Source organism: Rhopilema esculentum, chromosome 12 (genome assembly GCF_057945365.1).
Source record: "Rhopilema esculentum isolate cy_ngs chromosome 12, ASM5794536v1, whole genome shotgun sequence".
Taxonomy (NCBI): domain Eukaryota; kingdom Metazoa; phylum Cnidaria; class Scyphozoa; order Rhizostomeae; family Rhizostomatidae; genus Rhopilema; species Rhopilema esculentum.
In genome coordinates, this window is record NC_142826.1 from 9,782,818 (window position 1) to 9,804,504 (window position 21,687).

A 21,687-nucleotide genomic window follows, 5' to 3' on the forward strand; every position below is an offset into this window, starting at 1 on the left:
CTCGTCACTGGTTTTGCAAAGTTTTAGAATTACTACTCATCCTTAACCGAAGCCACCCTTTCTAGATTACATAATTGCAAGTTGTTAGCTTTCTTTAAGGTGGACAGTTGGCAAAATGAAAACGTAGAGAAACATAAAGAAATACTTCAAATTGTTTACTTCCTGAATAATAAGTAGTTTTCAAGGGTTATTCTAAAGAAAATTTACAACACTACAAATTCAAGTGCTGGGAATTTTTCTGTAAAGTTGTATAATGACAAAAGCAACCGCAACAACGGGGTATGAGAACCACTGGTTTATAACAAACTGGTTTACAACCACTGGTTTCTACAAATAAGTCTTTATTTTGACTAAGGACAGTGTTTTTCAACCACTGTGCGGCGGCAAACTAGTCTGCCGTCAGATATTATCTGTTATGCCGTGGAAAATCTCCAATTCACCTAATTGGTCTAATAAACAGGTCCTGAATGAATAAGAGTGTTTTGTTTTATGCTGAAATAATTTTAGTCAAGACATTTCGATGACGACGAATTTAAATTGTGAATTAAGGCTACAAAGTCTCATTTTCTAACATTTTTTTTATGAAAATATGCCGTGGATCAAAAAAGGTATGGAAGACCGTAAATATTCAAGAGCTAAAGAGGGCGGTATGTTTTACTCAATGCAAATTTCGACACACCAGGTGTACGAACATGGGAGCAAAGAAAAATTGCGAAAGATAAAAAGACCAGCAGTCAAGAGATACCGACAATTCTTTCTGAGTGCACTTCACAGAGTATCTTTATGAGCATGTTGATTTGCATTTGACCTCTTGGAACTGAACAGCCGTCTATTTCAAAACTCATTCAAAGCAAAAACTATGACTTTCTTAAGTCCTTGACAGAGAAAAAAAACCTCTCAGACAACAACTCTCGGGCTTGCCTATCAGATGTGCTTTCTGCCTTCAAGAGATATCAGATTTAATTCAAAGCGACACTTTTCTTTCCTTGATGTCGAAACGAGAACCAATGCCGTGAAGAACCAATGCTTTCTATGTAAAAATCTTTTTGGGTTGACGGGTAGAAGGATTAGAAATGAAACTGCACACACATCAGGATTAACTAAAAGCAATCACAGTTCACGATGATGCTAACGACGTGTTCCTCATTAATTTGTAGCAATAGCTTGTGATACAGATGCAGTAAAAAGTAAAATTTCAAGAACGCTTTTGCCACACAAAACATTTTGTGTATTTTAATATACCAGTAATCGAAAAGTTGGAATCTCGTCCACTGAAGGACTGAAATCGAAAGAGAAGGCAAAAACAAGCAGAGAAAGCAAAAGTCAGCGTTGGTTGTAAGGGGCCAGGGGTGTATACAGATGCAGAAAGTTTTACCTTAAACGAACTTGACAAAGACAATAAACAGCCGAGATCAAAAGTAAAATAGTTTTAAAATTGAGTCCTGACTATTTGACTGAAACAGAAACAAATTTACAATACCATAAAACGGTAAAAAAAACCACGTTAAAACCCTTGGTAGCTTTAGCATTATTCTGCATAAGACATACATTTCCCTTCTCCACAACAGGGCCTCCGACAAAGGGGGGCATAGCCCCCACTTGCAAAACAATAGAGCTTTTTTCAAAATATTTTGCTTTGGGTATTGAATTTTCCCTTGCCCCCCCCCCTCCCCACTCTTAAACCTGTGTCGAAGCCCATGTACAACATGTTTTTTCCTGCCTCCAAGACAGCAGAGCATGTGTTATAGTTGAAACAAATATTCCGAGGAATTTCAAAGACATACGTGCAGTTCTTATGATAGAAATTAGGGCACCTGGGAATACGCGGCACCTAACAAGCGCTGTGCAACAGCAAGGCAGCTGTGAAGTACTCTGTGATTGCCCAAGAGATTTTCTCATCGATTGTGAATGGAAATAAAATCAACAGATTATGCGTTAAAATTGATGGAAGCTTCTCCAACATAAGTAGTAGAGGCCAAAGCAAACGTGACTGCTTCCTCAAATTATGGATTCGCGTTCTGGGTAGCAGTTTATCAAGTGTTGGAATCCAGGTATTCATCGTTTTAGAAATTCCTTTTATGCATTCATAACGAATTTTGGGACAGTTTTTTTTAATCGTTGCTTCAGCATCACAAAAGGATAAATGCAAGCTGCCATAATATCAAAAGCATACTTACAAAATTTTGTAGACGCAGAGAGTAACAAAGAGATTGAGAAAAACATAATTTATGTCATACAAGGCCCACGCCACCGGGAAAGGCCGGAAGGGCCATGCCCCCTCCCCAGTTTTTTGCGAAGCAAGTAGTTTTAGAGCTTTAGTAAAAGTGGAAGAAACCTTGGCCCTCTACTTTTGCTATCCTTGCTATCCTTGCTATCCATGTTTTTGGGGAAATTGTCTCAAAACAATGTAAATTAGGTTGCAAATGGTAGACTAGCTCAGCAACAGTACTGTAGAGACCAGATCACCTGCTTAGCGTAGATTTTAATATAAAGTGGCGTCCACAACCTAGTTCTATATCAAGACTTTAACCCTATCAGCAGAACACAGAGACAGAGGCAAAGACACGAATTAATTATGCATTGAACAATGGATTATGTATTTTGCAAAAATGAACAAAAACAACATACTCGTCAACAAAGTGAAACGGTCGTTACACATCTATCTCTATCTATCTATCTATCTATCTATCTATCTATCTATCTATCTATCTATCTATCTATCTATCTATCTATCTATCTATCTATCTATCTATCTATCTATCTATCTATCTATCTATCTATCTATCTATCTATCTATCTATCTATCTATCTATCTATCTATCTATCTATCTATCTATCTATCTATCTATCTATCTATCTATCTATCTATCTATCTATCTATCTATCTATCTATCTATCTATCTATCTTTCATCTATCTATCTATCTATCTATCTATCTATCTATCTATCTATCTATCTATCTATCTATCTATCTATCTATCTATCTATCTATCTATCTATCTATCTATCTATCTATCTATCTATCTATCTATCTATCTATCTATCTACCCACTGTTTTTTAAGTACTATTTCTCTTCAAAACAGATTTTCTTACGTTTGAGCACCGCCATTTTAGTAAAGGTTCTTTTCAGAAATTCTTAGCTTCACTCGAAAAATCATGCATTTCTTCACTCAGAAAAACAAAACACTTTCAGCAAGCAAAATATGAACCGTGTGGAATTGAAATTAAAGTACTTCATATTATTATTTGTTTATGAACATTTGAGAACCAATATAATAACAGAACGTTGCTAAACGAATAAAGCTTTTTTCGAGTGTAGTTTAAATTAGAATATTAAAGAAACAAGATTGATTTTCTTGGAAGAGCCATGAATTGCTTTGAAAAATTCTCCTTTTTCTTAATCCGTTGAGATTACCATTCAGTCTAAGTTAAAGCGGGATTTCTTTGACAGCTTGTGGGAGCCAAGGGTAAAGAGAGAATGCGAAAACATTGAATTCTCTGTGAATGTTTATTAATTTTGTGGCCAACTGGATTCTCTTAATAATACGAACTTACGACCTTTTTGAAACGGGCTTTGTCAAGCGTCTTCATCATTTTAATAAATTGTTTACAGATTTGCAAGTCTCAAAGAAAAACAGCAATGTCATTGTACTTTTATTGAATATACTGCACTTGGTGAGTTAAAAAATTCACATCTTACTTTGATATTAAAATTACGATTAAACAGAATCGAACTTTAAAAATACAATAGGTCAAGCAAAGATATTGACAATAAATTCTAAAAAGGTAGAATAAGAAACATAGGCTTTTAAAATCCCTGAAAAATGTATCATTTGATTGTTGTGGTCTGATGAGAGTGTGTTCAGCTTTGAAATTTGATTAAAAGAAGAGTTAGCCCAAAAACTGCAACAAATAAGTACTTCAGTAAAGTCGTCAACATATATTCCGGTGAAGTCATGGCCTATTCTTGATTTCTATGAATGAAATTCTTGAAGAAAATGTTCTTCGGTGAGGCATTATATTATGGTTAAGGTTTCAACTACGTTAGGAGTGTTTTCATAAGCATTATCTTAGGTAATGAATTCAAAGTAAGCTGTCGATGGTTGGCAGAGACTGCGGTGGATGGCAGGATGTTACCGCTCCCCAAGCATTCCCCATAAGTACACAGACTTATACACTGAACATAGACACAAACGTTTTCTTTGTTTTCAGCACACTGAATACTTTATAACCCCTTCATTTCAATCAGTAGTACGAACTGCTGTCCTTCATAGGTAAGACCAGTAATGAGATAGGTCTTCGTAGTAAAAAAGAATCGATCTGGTTCTAATTCAATAAAAAAATTCCCTGCATTTAGAAACTACAGTTTAGACTTTCCCAACGTTTATTTGGCTGTCTATTCTAAGAAATTAAACCTCTGATAAAAATATACCGGGAGCTTGTGACATTGAGCTGTATTGAAATTTATTAATACTTTGAAACTCCAGATGGTTTTGCGAGCTTACATTGTTAGGCGAATTAGATGCCATCAAAGTAACAGGAAAATCGATCTGCCTTTTAATTTTGGCTAGACATCGATAATTTATTAACAAAGAAGAACACTTGTCTAAACTCTATTGGGTCACAGTGGTGAAATAATAAAACGTACCCCAAAGGTCCGAAATTGCTTGGACAGCACAACAACTGCTTTTCACGTAAGTATCTAGAACAGTTCGACAATCGATGCTTCTAAAAAACCAACAGTTAACCAAACAACCTTCTGCTAGCTCACAACTACTTACTTTTATATATAATTTGGTTAGGGGATGTTCAGTGATGATGTAATTCAACTATTTATGGCTAAATCTTTAAGCTACATTTAAAAGAATTAGGTCAACTCATAACTAACATTATAAAAGAACAATGTCTTTGCCTTCAAGTGAACCCAATTTTATCAGCCATCTGAAAGTATCTTTGCTCTTCTGTTTTTAAGTCTAGATGAAGTACATGGAGATGTCATAGGGATATCGTGAGCTTCCACCTGCAACGAAAAAATTCCTCAGCATTTGACTGGCTGATTTCTACATCGATTTGAAGGCGACGGTTTGGTTTTGGAAGGAATATGATATTTGAAAATGGCTTTGAAAAAAGCCATTTTCAAGTTTTGTACCGCCAAAAGATTGTTTGAATATGATACTGTCATAGTAGTGACGAAAGACATCAAAATCTTACAAAATTCCAGCCTAATTCTGTGAATCATTTATTTTAAGCCTAAAAGAGCTTTGTCTCCTCATTAAAATATTGACACAAGCTTTAAATCGAAACCATCATGCAACCAGTTTTGATTGGTGAATAGAATTAGGCTGGATGCACACAGTCAACCAGCATGCCTAACAAACTCGATTTTTTATTATCTAAGAGATGAAAGATCGACTCTTTCACGAAACAAGCCTGTTTTAAATGAACGAGTGTTAAAATTTCATATCAATAATAAAAGCTTGTAAATGCTATGTAGGAAATCCGATACAGCATTAATTAAAAGACGGAGAATTGCGCAAGATTTAATCTTTGTCAATCATTCAACATCCTACATGGAGAATATAAGAACATTATGGGATCGTAAATGAAGAAATAAGGCGCAAACTCACATTGAAAAGTTTTGTTTTTAAACGTGGTTGACCCATTGGAGAGCAGTCGTTTTCCGTCGAAGCTTGTCTGTAATATAAACGAGAAAGTTAGGAAGAACAAAATACTAAATAGCATTTAATGATGAAAAGTAAACATTTAATTTGTTACTGCGTAAAATGTAAAAGTGGATAAAGAATAAATTAAAGAAGATCACGAGAAGCAAGGTGTTTGAAAAAAGTTGAGCGAGTTTAGTAAAAAGAATCACAAATTCTGCAAAAGCGAATTAGATTCAAATATAAAAATAATTAAAACTGGTGTGAAATAAGAAAGGATTATCACACAGTCAATTCTGAACTGCCATGACTACTGCGGCGCTTTTGCTTTACATTAATCTTCGACAACGTAAGTGTAATCATGCTCTGTACATAATCTTAGATTGTGATAGAGTCTGTGCAGAATGTTACTCTTTCAAAACAAGTGCTAATTTTTAAGCTTTGGTTTCTCTCAGATGTGGCACAAAACAAGAACACATTAGGAATATATTGAGAATTGAAAGTAAACGCGAATACATTAAGAATACTCTGGTATGATGGACCATATCACATTTTAAAGAGAATTGGGTTCAACTTCTCAACCTCCCGGAAAAATGGTTTTCAGTACTTTGATTGGCCAAATTTACTAAGCTCACAAAATATTAAAATCAGGCACTCGTTCATAAAAAATTCATGACATTCAAAACCCTGATTCTTTCTTGCCAGGGAATAAGTTGCAAAAGATAAAATCTCTGATAAAACTGAGCACGTCTGACAGCCATAGTGTTATTTTCTTCAAGATTTCTTGTGACCGTAAACTTTTTGAAAAATTTTTCTGCGAAATTAGTTTGGATTTTATGATTCAAAAACCTCAATAATGCGATAAAATTATGTTGTTGAAGACAAAAGGAGACACATGAGTAAAATATGAAAGTACAGATTTTATCAGAAATGTTTTGCCATATTTATAATCAGAACTGCAAAGAGGTTTCGAAGTTCCGAGGACAAAGCCGAAGGTCAAGGCCCCCAGTGAGCGGAGGGAACAGAAAATATTTGTCACCAAGCCCTTAAGATTAGCTTAAAATGGATTTCAGAATATTTCTTGCAGTCATTTCTTGAAAATTTTTTAACATCTTACGTTCTTGAGCATACTTTTGCTACAATTGATTAATTCCATTCCTAACATCGTGCAATCAGCCCTGAGGCCCCCTGGGGCATTTTGCCCCTCATCCCCCCTTTCAGCAGCCCCACTTATAGTGGGTGCTATTGTTAAAACTCTTTCAAAGGGTTGGCAAAGAAATGAGGAACATTGCCATTCTTGCATCAATGAGCGAACATTAAAATGGCAACTCCCGCGTCTTGATAAATAAAGCGATTTTATGAAAGACTCATAACAAAAACTATATCTTTGTACAAAGGAGAATTATCTGTAGTGTTGTGAGTGAGTTACAAGCCGCAAATTCTTGCAAAAATACACCTGTGATACGAGATGTTGGTTCTTTCTTTATAGCCTGCATTTAAAAATATCTCAAACACTAATAACGGTATGGGTCTTAATGACATATCAGTAGTGACATAATTTGTTACTTTTTGCAACGAAAGCTGATCCCCTTGAGCTCTCTAAGCACAGTATTACTTTTCGAAACATAGTTTTGATCTTTTTCGGTGTAATGAGTTGATTTATTCTGAGCATTTAGATTCCTTCCAACCTGCTTAACTTCTTGTAAAGTGTATAAAACTTTTCTATTATTCATCCATGGTTGAGAAATTTCCTGTGAGAAAAATGTTCTAACTGATTTCCTGTGACCAATGGTCACACGATCACGGGGAAAATAACGCCCTGCTGACAGCATGGAGAAAACCATAGAATAATATAAAAAAAGCATTTAATTATCGACTAGGTGTGATTTAGTGAGTCACATTTGCTGCCAGAAGCTCTTGATTATCCTCATTGACTAGATGGTGTATTATAACATAGATTTTATATTCATATTTATAATGAAAGATTGAAGGCGATAGGTAAAGCATACTTCGTGAACGATCAGTTATATTAGAATATTTCAACTGAGTGCAATCTGAGTATTAGCTTTAAGAACTAAACCTTTGGGATGTAAAATTTCAACGCATATGTCAGAGAATTCATCATTTCTCTCTCCACTTGAAAAGAAAGAAGGAAAGGAAAGAAGGAAGGAAGAAAGAAAGGATAGAATGAAGAAAGGAAGGAAGGACAGAGGAATGAAGGGAAGGAAGGAAGAAACGAGAAACTATTGCGTTTAATAGAGGGTTTTACTAAATATTCACAAAGAAATAAAGATAATTTTCGACAACGAAATACTGCAGACTATCTGAAGCACCTATTTGAAGTTTAATGTGTAATGAAGAACTCCACATCTGCCTAATGATCAAAAAGTATTTTTAAACCAAAAACACTCTAAAAATGTTTTAAACATGTGGGGTTGTTTAAATATGTGAGAAAAATGGGCTTTTAAGGTAACTTAGAGTCTTTTCCAAACTGAACTAAATCTATTTACCTCTTGGTACCAATAAACCACAGGTGCCATATCAAAAGATTAATGAAAATTCTGGTTTTTAAATGTAGATCGGAATCCTCTAGCTTTTCTCACGACTTTATAATTGTACACTCATCTTAAAATATTTCATGATTTGGTCCTTATAGCTAAATCTCCACCTGATTGATGTCAACGGTAACAAATACAAATTATAGAGAAACCAAACAATCTCACTTGATGAACTTTTGCAAGTGCTTCTCCTTCATTACTGAATATTTTCCCGGAAGACTGCAATTTTCTTTTTCGAAAGCCTCATCATTGAAATCATCAAAATTGACACTGAATCTGCTAGACATCAAAGTAGGACTGGAGGGCTCATCGGCCTGGCTATTTCCGCGGACTTTCACATCTTCTGAATGCCTCACTGAAAAGATCACAAAGATTTTCTTATATGTTATAGTAACATACCTTGCATGTTTCAGTAAGTACAAGTTACAGTTTTGGCAATGTCAGCTATATACTGTACGTAGGGAAATACAAATGGTTTTGTTAAAATCATTTTTATTAGATGGCTTCAAACGGAAATAAGATTGCCATTTCTTGCCATTTAAGACATGCTTAGTCACAGACATGCTAAGATACACAGAAAGATACACATGCTAAGAACAGGATGAGATCATCACGTGATTTTCGGAGAAAGGCTGAAATGGATCTCATCCATTTAAAAAGATTTTTTCATACAGTGAAGACACTAAGTTGTCTGAATCTTCTTTTTTGCAGGTTTTTATTGTACATATGGTACAAAACGCATTGGATAGGAGAGTTCTAATTTGCAACTCTGAGTTTTACAGTTAAAACGATCATCGGAAAACGCGTCCACAAATCTGCTTATACTGTTTATCAGCATTAAGAACTACTGTAAGCAGTTAAATTCATTACATAGTAAAAAATATGAAGTAATCGTTACATTTTTGGATTCTTGGACAAACGAGAATTTCTTTCTCAATTAAGAATTTAGCTTTTTTAAAAAAAGTTTGTAAACTGATAATTAAAAGGGGTTTTTCAACATATATCCAGCCTGACAGTCCACTTGGTGAATCTTTTTTAACTGTTCAAATGTATTTAATCAACGTGGAATCATTTGCAGGGCTGTAATGTCACGTCTTGTAGCAATGAACAGCTTTGTAGCATACTTAATGCTGGTTTTGAAAGTGCTAGAATGATCAGAGAGCATTGTACAAAACGGTCGACTTGGGCAATGTTGCATGTACTGCAGCAATTTGCATGCAGATGGGCATTTTGTTTCTCTTTGTTTATTGAAGAAGCATTTTGCAGAGACCATAGCAATAGTATGCCTTCCTATAGTGTTACAATGTATTGAGAAATCTGAACTTTAAGAAAATGAATGATCTTTGATTAAGATTTTCTGTTATTTTCTCTCGAAAGTAGTCTTTTAAAGATATGGAAAGATTGATTGTTTTGAAGACTTCAAACTCAAAAATATTTTGACAGGTATTAAAATGTTGAAAACCGTGTCCATGAATTTTACTCTAAAAAAGCTAACAATAAAACAGTTTCAACAATGATATTGAATACCTTTAAAATGTATCATCGATTAGAAAGATTGAAGAACATAAAAATATGATCTAAGGGTTGTCTTACATACCGTCCTCTTGGGATCTCATTATCGGGATAAAAGATGATTTATTTGACAGCATAAATTGATTTGGCATCGATATTAGAATGGGACTGGAAATTGTTTGACATGATTCCGCTCGTCTTGAAAGCTTTGGACTACAACGGAAAGAGACATATGAGAACAAACGAGTTCAATCTAACAGTTTCCACATACACCAGTAAACAATGTTTTCGATGAGGACGTCAGTAATTCAAACGTTTTCAAACAACTTCAAACAACTCTGAAAGCAGCTACCATGCCTTGAAGCACCCAACAATTTGCATTTGGCTTCTCTATTTTTTATTGCTTTCCCAACATTCTATTGCTCTTCCCCCAGAACAATGTCGATAGTTTAGAAAAAAACGTACACGCCCCAAGAAAAAGCGTACTCCATAACAACTTTCTTTTCTCTATAGACAATAAACATTGTTCCTAGGGGAGGGAGATGGCTGAATTTGCTTTGAAAACGGACATAAGTGTTCCAAGAATATTTGCAGGGATTGTAAGCTAAAATTTTCTGCATGTAGAAGTTAGACTGTCGAGGTTTCAGGCACTATTGCTGTTCTAGTTTCTTTCATATCTATGATAAAGTAAATTTAATCTAAAAATGAAACAAAATGGAGTCTGTCTTTCTTGCTTTTGTAGAGTAAGCAGAACAGATAAGTACTGCATAGTAACGCAGACATCCACATGACACATTTCCAATTTCAACTTGTCATACGGGGCAATCAAATTTCTTACGGAATGCTTAAAGACACACGGCAGATGTAAAAGTACCTGGAGTCTGGGCAGGCTAAAAACAGACAACCAATGGAGACCGGTTGTGAGTTTTTTCTTATGACCTGTTTCATACTTTGTTTTGGCTTGCCTTTGAAGTCATCGAGTGACTTTCATCAATCTAATACCGCTGTTTTATGAGCAGTTATTGGTCCGACAAGATAAAGATAGATACGAAACTAATGATTTTACCTCCTACGGCTGGGAGTATGTCCAAATGTCCTTTGGACACCAATACGTCTTTTTAGCGACCTCATTCCAGGCTTAGGATACGGACTATTGATGCAAAATTCTGTCAACAGAATAATAATTCAATTACAGCAGGGCAAGAGCAATGCTTAGAAGGTCTTTTAGGCCATTAAGTTTAAAACATTTTTAGATTTAATGTACACAATTAGTTAGCAACATGAATTGCAGCTTATGAAAACTTAGAAATAATTCGCCTGAGTTTAGTCAGAACAACTCCAAATAAAAATAGACCAGCAACTTAAGAAGCAGAAAAGTTCAAAACTTATCAAATATTTCCTTACAAAGCAATTCAAAGTTCGGCATTACTTAATAAAAATGATAGAGTAACTGAATGAGACGAAGTAGCTCGACTTGCCACTTGACCGAACATCCAGCTCACTGCGTCCTCTTTTGCGCAGCAAGTCCTCAACTTCAATAGTCTTGTCACTTTTTGTGCGTCGGTGTCTTGCGCGTCGTGTTGCCATTATATCATCTTCATTTCCGGGGGCACAGCCAGCTCCAGTGTTAGCTCCTTTTATTTTGCGCCCAATGCCATTAACAAACCCTGTAAAAAACGTTGTTTTTTGAATGAAGGTATATCAGACTAAAATGCAAATGAAAACTGAAAGGCCTAACAGATGTTGAGAACATCCAATTTTCGTGTGAGTCTCCATTTGTCTTATAAATGCAACAGGGCATCTTATCCAATTATCTGGTTATAATCGCTTTCTGATTCTTTGCACCTGGAGAAGATTAAGAATATGCAGGCAGAGATGGTGGATGATTGGAATTTTAAGCCAAAATTTTTCGCATTCTGAAAAGCTATTAAACTTTTTTCAGATTGGGATTTCATCATAAGCGAGAGAAAAGTTTACTTCAACAAGGTAAGAAAAGCATTTATATTTCACAAAGAAAAACTGCTCTGGTTGATAGTTAAAAATTACAAAGTTTTAATGGGGATCGACTATTCTTAAACTTCACTTCAGTCCTCAAGTAGCTACACAATAGCAATACGATTCGTACAAAGATTTTCCCTTAGAAGGCTAGGTAAAAACATACAGCCAACCTTTTTGGTCTGGCCGGCATTCGGTACTTTCAACGTAGAAGCCGACCTGGATACATTGATGGTTTTTCTGCGCTTTGTCGACGTGATAATCTTTAATAGTCGGCATGCCAAAAGCGAAAAAATTGATAAAAATGGCGATGCGAAACGTTTTCTTCTGTTTTCTCGTGTCTCCTTGATTAGTAAACGCCTAACACTACTGTATAACCCCTGAGTTTTGAAAGTATTTCCTATTAATTACGGTTAACGAGAAAGGCATGAAATCGACGTTGTCTTCACCAGATTAAAAAGAATTGTATATCTACGTAGATATGTGCGTATGTGCCTTTGGAGGTTAGGATAGGAAAGGAAATATAGATGATTGGTGAAAAGGTGTTAGTTATACCTGATATAGAGCGGCTTCTTCTTCGATGCCCTCTCTGTTTTGTGTGCGCAGCCAAATCTAGCTCATCAGCTGAAGATGTGCTCATGGACTGTGGCTCTCCTTCAATCGAATTTACCTTTTCGATAATTTCATCAGAAACAAGGCCAATTGAGTTAGCATTCCTGAACAAAATATCAACCACTTCCGTTTGTTCCTTTATATATTTATCACTGTCTTTGTCCTTGTTCGAAAACATCAAATTTGGTGAAAGCACAATAGCTAAATTACTTAGGGTCATTTTTGACTCTTTCGAATGAGCGGCCACTTTCGAAACAAATTGGCACAAGTATTGAAGCAGCCGGAGATTAGTGTCTGGCAGCAAAAGACACAGCATTAGTAGCGAGGTTACTTGCTCGTTTGGTGTGTTGAGCTGTAAACATTTGAGAAACGTATTGTGTAGTAAGGAAGTGAGTACCGAGTCAGGCAGTTCTCGTAAGAACTGTTTCATCATGCTTGCAATGTCATGTGGTTGTGCAATTTCTGCATGGCTAGAGCCTCCACTTTCAACTTGTTGCTAGGAAAAAAGGCCCAGTTAAACAGTTATTCAACTCTGCTAAAATGAATCTCTTAACAGTGGCGTTAATACGACATTCTAACTGAAGACAATATATTTATAATGTGCCATATCAGGCAGAGGATATTGGCTCTTAAATCAAACAGTCACTTAGCGATGGCTTTTATTATCTAAAATCGAGTTCGACCATTGCGTTTCTTATTCTATAAATTGTTCATCTCAACATTTCGTCACAAAATGTTGTCTACTCTTCTGAAAACCTTGCAATATGTAAACGGTTTTGAGTATGATACTGTAGTTCTGCTTTTTAGAATATTTCTAACTACCTGACTAATAAAGATTACCGGCTTCAGAAATGTAATTTCAACTCTAGCTGTACTGATTCTTGTAAAATTCCTTTATTAACAGCAACTCTGAGCTTCAGGTTTCTTTATCAATTTATGTCTTTAAAAATTTATGCATTTATGGAGATAAAAAAATCCACTGTCATGATTATACGAAACATCATTGTAGATGAAAAAGACGCTCTAAATTTGTTTATCTTTTTATAAGTTATCAAAACCTAACCATAACATTAGTGTTTTTAAAAATAACTTTTAGACAAGATTTTCATATTTTTTGTCCGTCCGACATTACTTTTAGCAATTGTAAATGAATTTGACATGGCACGTTGTTGTTTGGGCTTGTCGGCAACTTTGGATTTGTTGGCAACTTTGGGTTTGTCGGCAAAAAGTCTAGATTATAGGTTTATCATATTTTGTTTTAATGAGTAAACTTTAAAGATATATGAATAAGGGTAAACAAATTCCAATATCATATTTCCAATTACTACCTGAGAAATTGCCTGTGTATTCTAAAATAGCTCAAGATTTCACTGGAAGAGATTTGGCAACGTTGTTTTTCTGCCAACGGTCACATCTCAGGAGCACCGTTATTGTCGGCCAATCTGGGGATCTAAATCCCCCCTCTCATTAGCGGCGCCATGGGGGGACTGGGGGGTTCTCGGCGAGATAAATTTTGAATTTCGCCTGAATTCGATGGGAAATTGTTGGGGGAGGGGTAATATTTTGGCAACGTCCTATTTGTGATGTAATCCTATGATTTTTAAACTGCCTTTACATAGCCAAAAGTTAGTCATGGGCGTTCCCTTCAGGTAAAATTGGCGTTCCTTGTTTGTACAGTTTTCGGTACAACTGCACCACCCATTAGAATGTCAATATCACGCTAAAATACAATGACAACTCACTCGAATAGTTTTTTGCCTTGCCAGTGAGCCAGATTTCCTGAATAATCCCTCAGTCTTCAAGTGTGGCTCTAAAAAGCTCACAGCTTCAACCAGGAACCTGAATGAAATAATTTTGAGATCTAGAAACCTAAAGTGAGCATTTTGAATTTCTAGTACAAAATACAATGGATTGTATTATGAGCCTTGTATCAGCACAAGAAACATAGGTTAGGTTTAAGAAAGGCAATTAACTTTAAACTACATTAGCAATATATTTCTTATCTTCGCTTTTGCATCCAATCATCTGATCTGTTTGCAGCCTAGCAAGCATTCTGGGCGAAGGAAGCATGATTTGCCAGTATTTTTTAGGAACTGGTCGAAGCAACGATTGGCTCAGAAAATGGACAAAACATAGACTAATTTAAACTAGTAGTTGCCTCAAAAAATATAAACGAGCAATACTTCATTCCCATTCCCGAAAAACTTTTACGATCAATGTTACTTGTCCAAATCCAAGGATCAGTGATAATGATTGGCTCTAGTGGTGCTTGAGTTTTAATCACCGGAGTGTTACCAAAAAACAAATTTAAACCTTTACTATGTACAAACAAAATTTAGTAGCAAGAAAGCAACCCTAATAGGTCTTGCGGTCTTAGGCGAACATTTCTAGTAATTACTATTTATGCGAGTATCCTTTTGGGTAACCAGATGCAAGTTGAACTTCTATCTGTATAGATTATGTTGAAAAGGTGTGCTCACAACATATACCAAAATAGATCGTTTATTGGGAATCTGAAACAGACTCGATTATTGTCAGTTAAATTGAACCCATAATATTTTTATAAATTGTTGTGATATATTGAAAATTGCATTTGCCATCGAAAAATAAACTTCAGAGAAAATCATTGGTTATAATCTCAAAGCAGGTGAAACGGTTGCCAAGATGTTTAAAAAAAGAAATCTAAATTCAGCTTGAAATTATCCGATAATTCTCAAAAAGTGATACATACATCTTATGCGAAAATACTTAAATCAATAAGATGCAATTTTGTTGGCACACCTGACCTATTTCTAAGAAGCAAGTCTTTTTAAGCATCCACGGAAACATTATTTTGAGCTGCTTAATTAATTGTTAATCTATTTTAGCAAAAAGATTCTGAATTCCATAAAAGCCACACAAATAAGCTTTGTTACCAGACAAAGAGGCCTTAAATAAGAAGATATTATCATTGTCCAAAACAGGCAGATAGTATTATTGCAAGAGTAAAGACAATCTAAAGCATTACTATTCTTCTTTGGGATGTATTTATATATACAATTGTTCAGAAAAAAACCAGCCTGACTTACAAATGCATTTAGAAAAATTCATCAAATCCCTTTCAAAGTCGTAATCTAAGGAGTAATGATGTAACTTAAAAAGAAAACATCAATTACTTAGCTTGTGGCATTTATAAAGAACAGCACACCCAAACGCATTGGATTAAAGGGTTATTTTATTTTTGTGGTTAAGAACCATGATTGTAATTTATTTTCTTAGATAGCTGGGAATCTTCAGAAAAATCTTGTAAATAAATAAGATTTGATATAACCTACTTTTTGATAACTGAAAATTCAGAAAAATTTGAAGCTTTTGAAACAATGTGACCGTCAATTTACAGTCTTCAAAGATAGGTTTTTTCAATAAGCATTGCATAATAGGAATCTTATCTTGAAACTGAAAAAGAGGTTGGGTCTATTGCTAATTTGGTTGTTGTAACATAGGGTCTTGTATTGATACAGCTGACAGGCATATGATATAAGCAATGATGCTATTTGCTGAGTTCAAGGGTTCTAGGTTAACAAGAATGAAGAGTGCTATACTGAATAGAATGAAAGTCTGTGTTGATTCAGAGATGTTTAGGACTACCTCTAAAATGACAATGTAACTGGACAAAGAACTTTCAGTACAGTACCACTTATAGCATCTCCAACTTTGAACATTGTAGCTCCTGACACTAGTTTGAGTCGAACCAATCAAAAGCATTAGAAAAAGGTTGTCTAACTACCAGCTGGCTTTGTAAATGCTAGATACATGACTGAATGCTTCCAATCAGCAAACAGTACCACTGCTTTAAGATAAATTTGTTAGGTTGTGCTTGTTATTACTATCCTTATTTAATATAGCCAGATCAAAAGTATTTAAAACTTATCAATGACTGTGACCAGAGAGACATTCAAAAGGAGATTAACTTGGATATAGCATTACAAGAAAAGAAAAAGTTCCCTTAAGATTAACAACTTAGAAAGGAAGGAAAATTTTATCAAGTGGAAGAAAAACTAATGGAACTTTCCTAGGTTTTCTAAATTGTTTTTTTGCAAATGATGGAAACTTTTCATTTTCAATTTAATTAAAATTACAATTTACAAATTTCACTATCACAAAGGTAATTTGCAATTGGCTAGCCTGGGATCACAAAGTAAAAAACTATTACAAGCATAAACAAAATAAATTAGGAAAAAAGGAAAAAGTGTGTTTATTCTTTGTTTGTTTGGAGGTTGTCAGTAGGAGAAATTGTTAGAATTGAAGAAGTTCAGGATTATTCCAAGAATTGTTTCTGTTGCAGAAGATGTAATAGGTAGTGCGGATAGTTAATTTGGATAGTTTAGAGATAACGAAGCAGAGATGATTCTCTCTGATATCTAGAGCATTGAACATGTCAATGAAAGAGGAGCAGTAGAGACCAAAGATATCCAGGGAACTGATAGAAAGGTTAACAAACATGATAGAAGAATAATCTGAGCTTAGGCTGTGAATGACAAGCCAGTATCTCTCTCTTTTGCGATTAGCGTTTTATTAAATTTATTAATTTTTTATCCTACTGCAAGCTCAAGTATGAATAGGCGGTTGTAGAGGGTTTCCTGTTATGATAGAGGGTGAGAAATAGCCTGAAAGGTGTACACAAAGAGAGCAATAAGGTACAGCTTTGAAAGTCTGTGCTAGAAAGTTTAATGCAGCGTTATAGCCAAGAATAGTATGGTCTTATTTTAGGTATGTTTTGCAGCCTGCCACAATGTGAAGTGATGTTTCTGGCATATAGCAAAAAGAGCAATCAGATGACTGAGAGATATTCCATTTAGATAAGTTTTTTGCATGACAAAGGAGTTGCTCAGGTATTTGATATAAAACACTAAATGTTCTTGGTAAATATTTTAAACAGCATATGGCTTGGGAACAGCATATTTTAAACAGCATATGCTAACATAACATTGTTTATTTATAAGTACTTAGCCTTGCACATACTTTGGAATTGGACAGTAGCAGTCATCCCCAATATTGGTGGATGGGACATTCTCTAAAGCAACACCAAAGACCTTGCTTTTTGATGGGTTTTCCTCTACCTGTAATTTGATGAAAAATATATCATTCATAGCTAAAAATTATAAAATCATTACATTTTCTGGGGACATGGAAGGTGCAAGGAGTCAGGTGTCTAGTAGTATTATTATACCAATCAAAGAATCAATCAAACATATGCTTTTCTTTCTCTCACTTTATTTTCATCTGCATCTGGATATAGCTTTTTTGCTTACCTTTGGATGTTATACTTTGTTTAATTTTCAAATTTTGTAGTATCATTCTATTAGAAACTTGATATGCTTTGTTTTATAAAATTCAGTTAAAGTTTCTGTTAATTTCTATGAGTTTCAATTTCAAAGGGGTTGGAGAATAAAATCTATTTTTGTATACTTCTGTCACCAAATTTGAAGCAAGTATATCAAGCAAAAAACCCTCGAGGTTTTGCTCTGTCAGACTTCTGCTACTTTTTGGATTTTACTGCCAGTATTTACATGAACTTTAAACAATTTCAAAGCAAATACCCAAGCACTTAGTTGGAGATTTTTTACGAAACTTTCTCTTGATGTGATAAAAAAGGTCACGAATATTTCATAACCTCATTCATGACATCATAATTAAGTCACTCAAAAGAAACAGTGAGTATTCAAATTTCCAGAACATTAAGAAAATGGAGTACTCAACATCTACCTTTGTTTCTTACAAAAAAATGAGTGTAATACCACGCCTCATTGTAAACAAGCCAAAATCAACAAATTGCAATATACAATACCCTGGATGACTTCTCTTTCGGTACTTTTATTCCGAAATCATCTTTTACCATTTTTTTGACCACATGACGAACTGTCTCTCTACAATCTAAAGTAAATATATTTCTCATTTCTTTGCGAAAATGGCGGTAGGCCCTTTTCTCTTGACATCGATCGTCATGTGACACCTTAATAACTGCGAACTGTTTACCCGGCGCCGATCAAACAGCTACCAAATATTAAAATTCAAGTCCATCACTCCATCACCACTTTGTCTTACTATCTTGTTCATATATCAACTACTCTCCTTTAAAAAATCGACTTGTAAATCAAAGACTGGGTCAAATTACGAACAGTTGAAGCCAGAACTCAAAAACGAACTTCGCTCCAAAACTCATGCTTTGCTGTAATTGGCCAGAATACAATAGCAATTGTAGTTCGAAAACATAATACAGGACACAGGGTGACAGGTGACAATTGAAAGTCGAAAACTTTCGAATTAACCCCCGGAGGCTTATTAATTTAGATACTTATAGAAAGGGGCTATTTCAAGGGGGGTTGCTTATTCGTTTTCATTTCCTTAACGTTAAAAAATTAAAGCAAATGAGAAGAGAACAAAGAGGTAAGTCTTTAGGGTCCGGAGCGATGAATGATCCATAAGAAGTAAAGGAAACTTTGGCTACTCCTTAAGCCCCACCGAGGGGCAAATCACTCCAAAAAAATCTCGCACACCTTTTGTGAAAATCCTATTGTTTTATCTAAAAATCCTCGGAAATCCTTTTGTTTTAGGGAAAATCCCATACGCTATTTGCAAGAGTGAATTGCCACTTGAGCCCCACCTCTTCTTCTCTATGGTCAGGGACCGGGGAAGCATGGGGAGGGGGCGCTTTAGCTGCTTCGCAATCCTTGCTTTGGCTCTACAAATTCACTTTTTCAAAATACTTAGATTAGATCTTTAAAGCTCTTGGTTTTAAGCCTGTGCTCCAGGCCCCTAAAGTAAGTTTTCCAGTAAGGGGTCTGTCTGGAACACAGGCTATTTGATTTGAACATGCTTCCCTAACCCCAGAAAACAAAATTTTAGCCCCCTTCCAATCCGTAATATTCTTCGCAGTCCCTGTTTATGGTTGACAGAAAGTGATTTTACCTTTAATGTTTCGTTTAAATGTTAATTATCTAATGTCAATAGCTTTATGGAATATAAAATTTAAAGGGCATCACGACCACAGTAAATTTTCGCCAGGAAGCACTATCTGGGTGAGCAAAGCTGAAAAGAATATCATGGTAAAAACAAATAGATTAAACTAATATAATTTGCAAATTAAAATACCTCTCAATATGCAAAATCAGTTGGATATGCTTAAAATTGGGCAAAATATTGGTGAGGAAGTTCAGACTCCAGAGAAATTGTCAACATTCCTCCGGCCAAGAAAATCTTACTACAAAATCTTCCTCATTTTGAAACGATTTAAAGTAAGCATAGACAGGAGATACTAAACTAGTCTACATCGCCTCTCCTTGTTTTTCCAAAGCATTAAAAAATTGGTAGCTTGTTTTCAATCATAGATATATTTTACGACTGATGAAAAGTTACGTGCCATATCAATTGACAACACAAGTGTGCCATGATCTAAATTTACAAATTTTAGAAAAAGAAGGCCTAAATTTTGGTGCAAAGCAGCTCTGCGAACACATTTATATCAAAAAGGCAGGAGGTTCATAAATATTGTTTGATTTTTTTAACTTTTGTCTTAACCTTTTGTTGAAAAACGGCGATATTTTTAACTTCCTCAATTTTCAAATTTTTGGACACCTTCTTCATTTTTTATTTATCTTATTTCTACGATCTTCCTCCGGCCAGTAACCGTGGGGCCATGATGTTTTCCTGACTCTGTGGAAGGTTTAGAGTTTGCTAATGAAGTACTGTTATTCTGGTCTGGTTCATAAAGTTATGAACCAAGACCAAATATCAGAGATTTGATGGGCAAGAGCCTGTGCTCATGTGGCCATATCTCAGCCAATTCGTAGTGCCTTAAATTGAATTTGTAAATTTCATGATGCTCTTTCAGGTTCTGGGATCAAAATAAAAAAATCGATAAAATAGATTATTCTGACGTCATCACTTTGGTACTCTATTTTGAGGGGATAAATAGGGTGCATTACCATGAAATGAACAAGGGGACGGTGCCCTCGCGAAAGGTTTCACTTAAAACAAAGCGGAAAGCCGAAAATGCTTGTTTTGATAATTTTAAACAACATAAATGCATGTAATTTACCTTTTTGATACCATAAAGTTGACAAATTCATAAGTGTCTTGACCATGATGATCGAATGAGGGTGAAAAGTTCACCTGAAACATTTTTGCGGTACAATCCATTACACGTTTTCAAACAAAAAATCATCATAAAATCTGCAATTCAACTACTAACAGTATGAAAAATTTACAGGGGATAAAGGTATGGTGATTAATCTTGATATAAGCTCAAAAGTATTACAAGAGATTTACCGCACAGTCATTTCGGGTCAACTCTCCACCCACAGTCGGTAAACACAGTCAAATCCGTAATAGTTTTCCTAACTTGTGCGTTCGCTAAAATCCCGGATTTCAACCCAATTCTGATGTAAAAATTTAATGCAAAGAAAATGAAAGCGTTTTTCCGAATGAAGCAGAATCTGGATTGGCGTTTGTACCTAAATCTGTGGATTGCACTCCGACTTTGGTATCGTGATATCACGAAAAAGATGTGAAAATCGTGTGAAAAACCATGAATAAACTAGATAAATCATATGGTTTTATCGGTCCCGGCATCACTGCTTTTGAGATAGTCATATTCCCAACAGTACTCTGGGTAATTTTAAAGTTAAAAGGTTTTGTTAAAGAGATGCTGCTCTGCCAAAATTTGTGCCAAAAAAGTTGCTTTAAAAAGTGGCGAGACTAAACTTTGTCCAGAGGAAAATTTCAGACCAAACAGGGAGAGAAGAGCTGAAAGAGTTAGAACAGGGGTAACCAAGTATTGTGTTTGCCAAGATAGAGTTTACTATTTTGTATACTATTTTGTGAAAGAATATAGTCTATAAGAATATTAATGCTGAAATTTGCTTTAAGAATAATTTAAGGATAATACAAGGCTCAAGCTTCATCAAGAATTTAATGTGTCTCATTTACACTTTTTGTCATTTGAGAATAATTTAAGAATAATCTTAGGCCAAAAAAACAAAATATTGAGGCTCAGCATAAAATTAGGTATTCTTATAAAAATTATGTACTGTCGAAGTCTTAAGATACAGGTTGTCCCTGTGATGTAAATGAGCTTGGCCAGCAAGTACGAGAGTTTGGGAGAAGAAAGGATTATAATCAACAGCGCAGGTGAAAATCTAAAAGATGATTACGCTGATAAGAACCTGTCTTTATGCATTTCAGTCATGTCTCGGATATATGAAAAGGTTGATCAGAGGATGCTTATAGCTGATAATTAATGCGGATAAATTACAAAATAGAGATACCTTGTCGATGCTAAGTGTTTTACAGAAAAAAGTGATCCCAAAAT

At 35.0% G+C, this 21,687-nt stretch overlaps 1 protein-coding gene across 1 annotated transcript; it reads right to left on the bottom strand.

The window, feature by feature from the left end:
* Positions 1-3,096: 3,096 nt before the first annotated feature.
* On the bottom strand, positions 3,097-18,536 carry LOC135681148 (uncharacterized). Its single transcript, XM_065195456.2, has 10 exons — positions 18,166-18,536; positions 17,340-17,437; positions 14,081-14,177; positions 12,282-12,834; positions 11,210-11,398; positions 10,798-10,897; positions 9,817-9,944; positions 8,385-8,574; positions 5,629-5,695; positions 3,097-5,021 (listed from the first exon to the last, which is right to left on the bottom strand). Exons 1-10 carry the CDS (start codon positions 18,271-18,273, stop codon positions 4,935-4,937), a joined length of 1,617 nt encoding a protein of 538 aa, XP_065051528.2. The 5' UTR covers positions 18,274-18,536; the 3' UTR covers positions 3,097-4,934.
* Positions 18,537-21,687: the final 3,151 nt, after the last annotated feature.

Bases quoted from the DNA above. Each gene is read 5' to 3' on its own strand.
- LOC135681148 (XM_065195456.2), bottom strand. From the start codon at position 18,273: ATGAGAAATATATTTACTTTAGATTGTAGAGAGACAGTTCGTCATGTG. The intron at 11,399-12,281 runs GTATAACTAACA...CGTTTTTTACAG, and splicing joins AAGAAGCCGCTCTATATCAG to GGTTTGTTAATGGCATTGGG. The intron at 10,898-11,209 runs GCAAGTCGAGCT...TTCTGTTGACAG, and splicing joins GCTGGATGTTCGGTCAAGTG to AATTTTGCATCAATAGTCCG.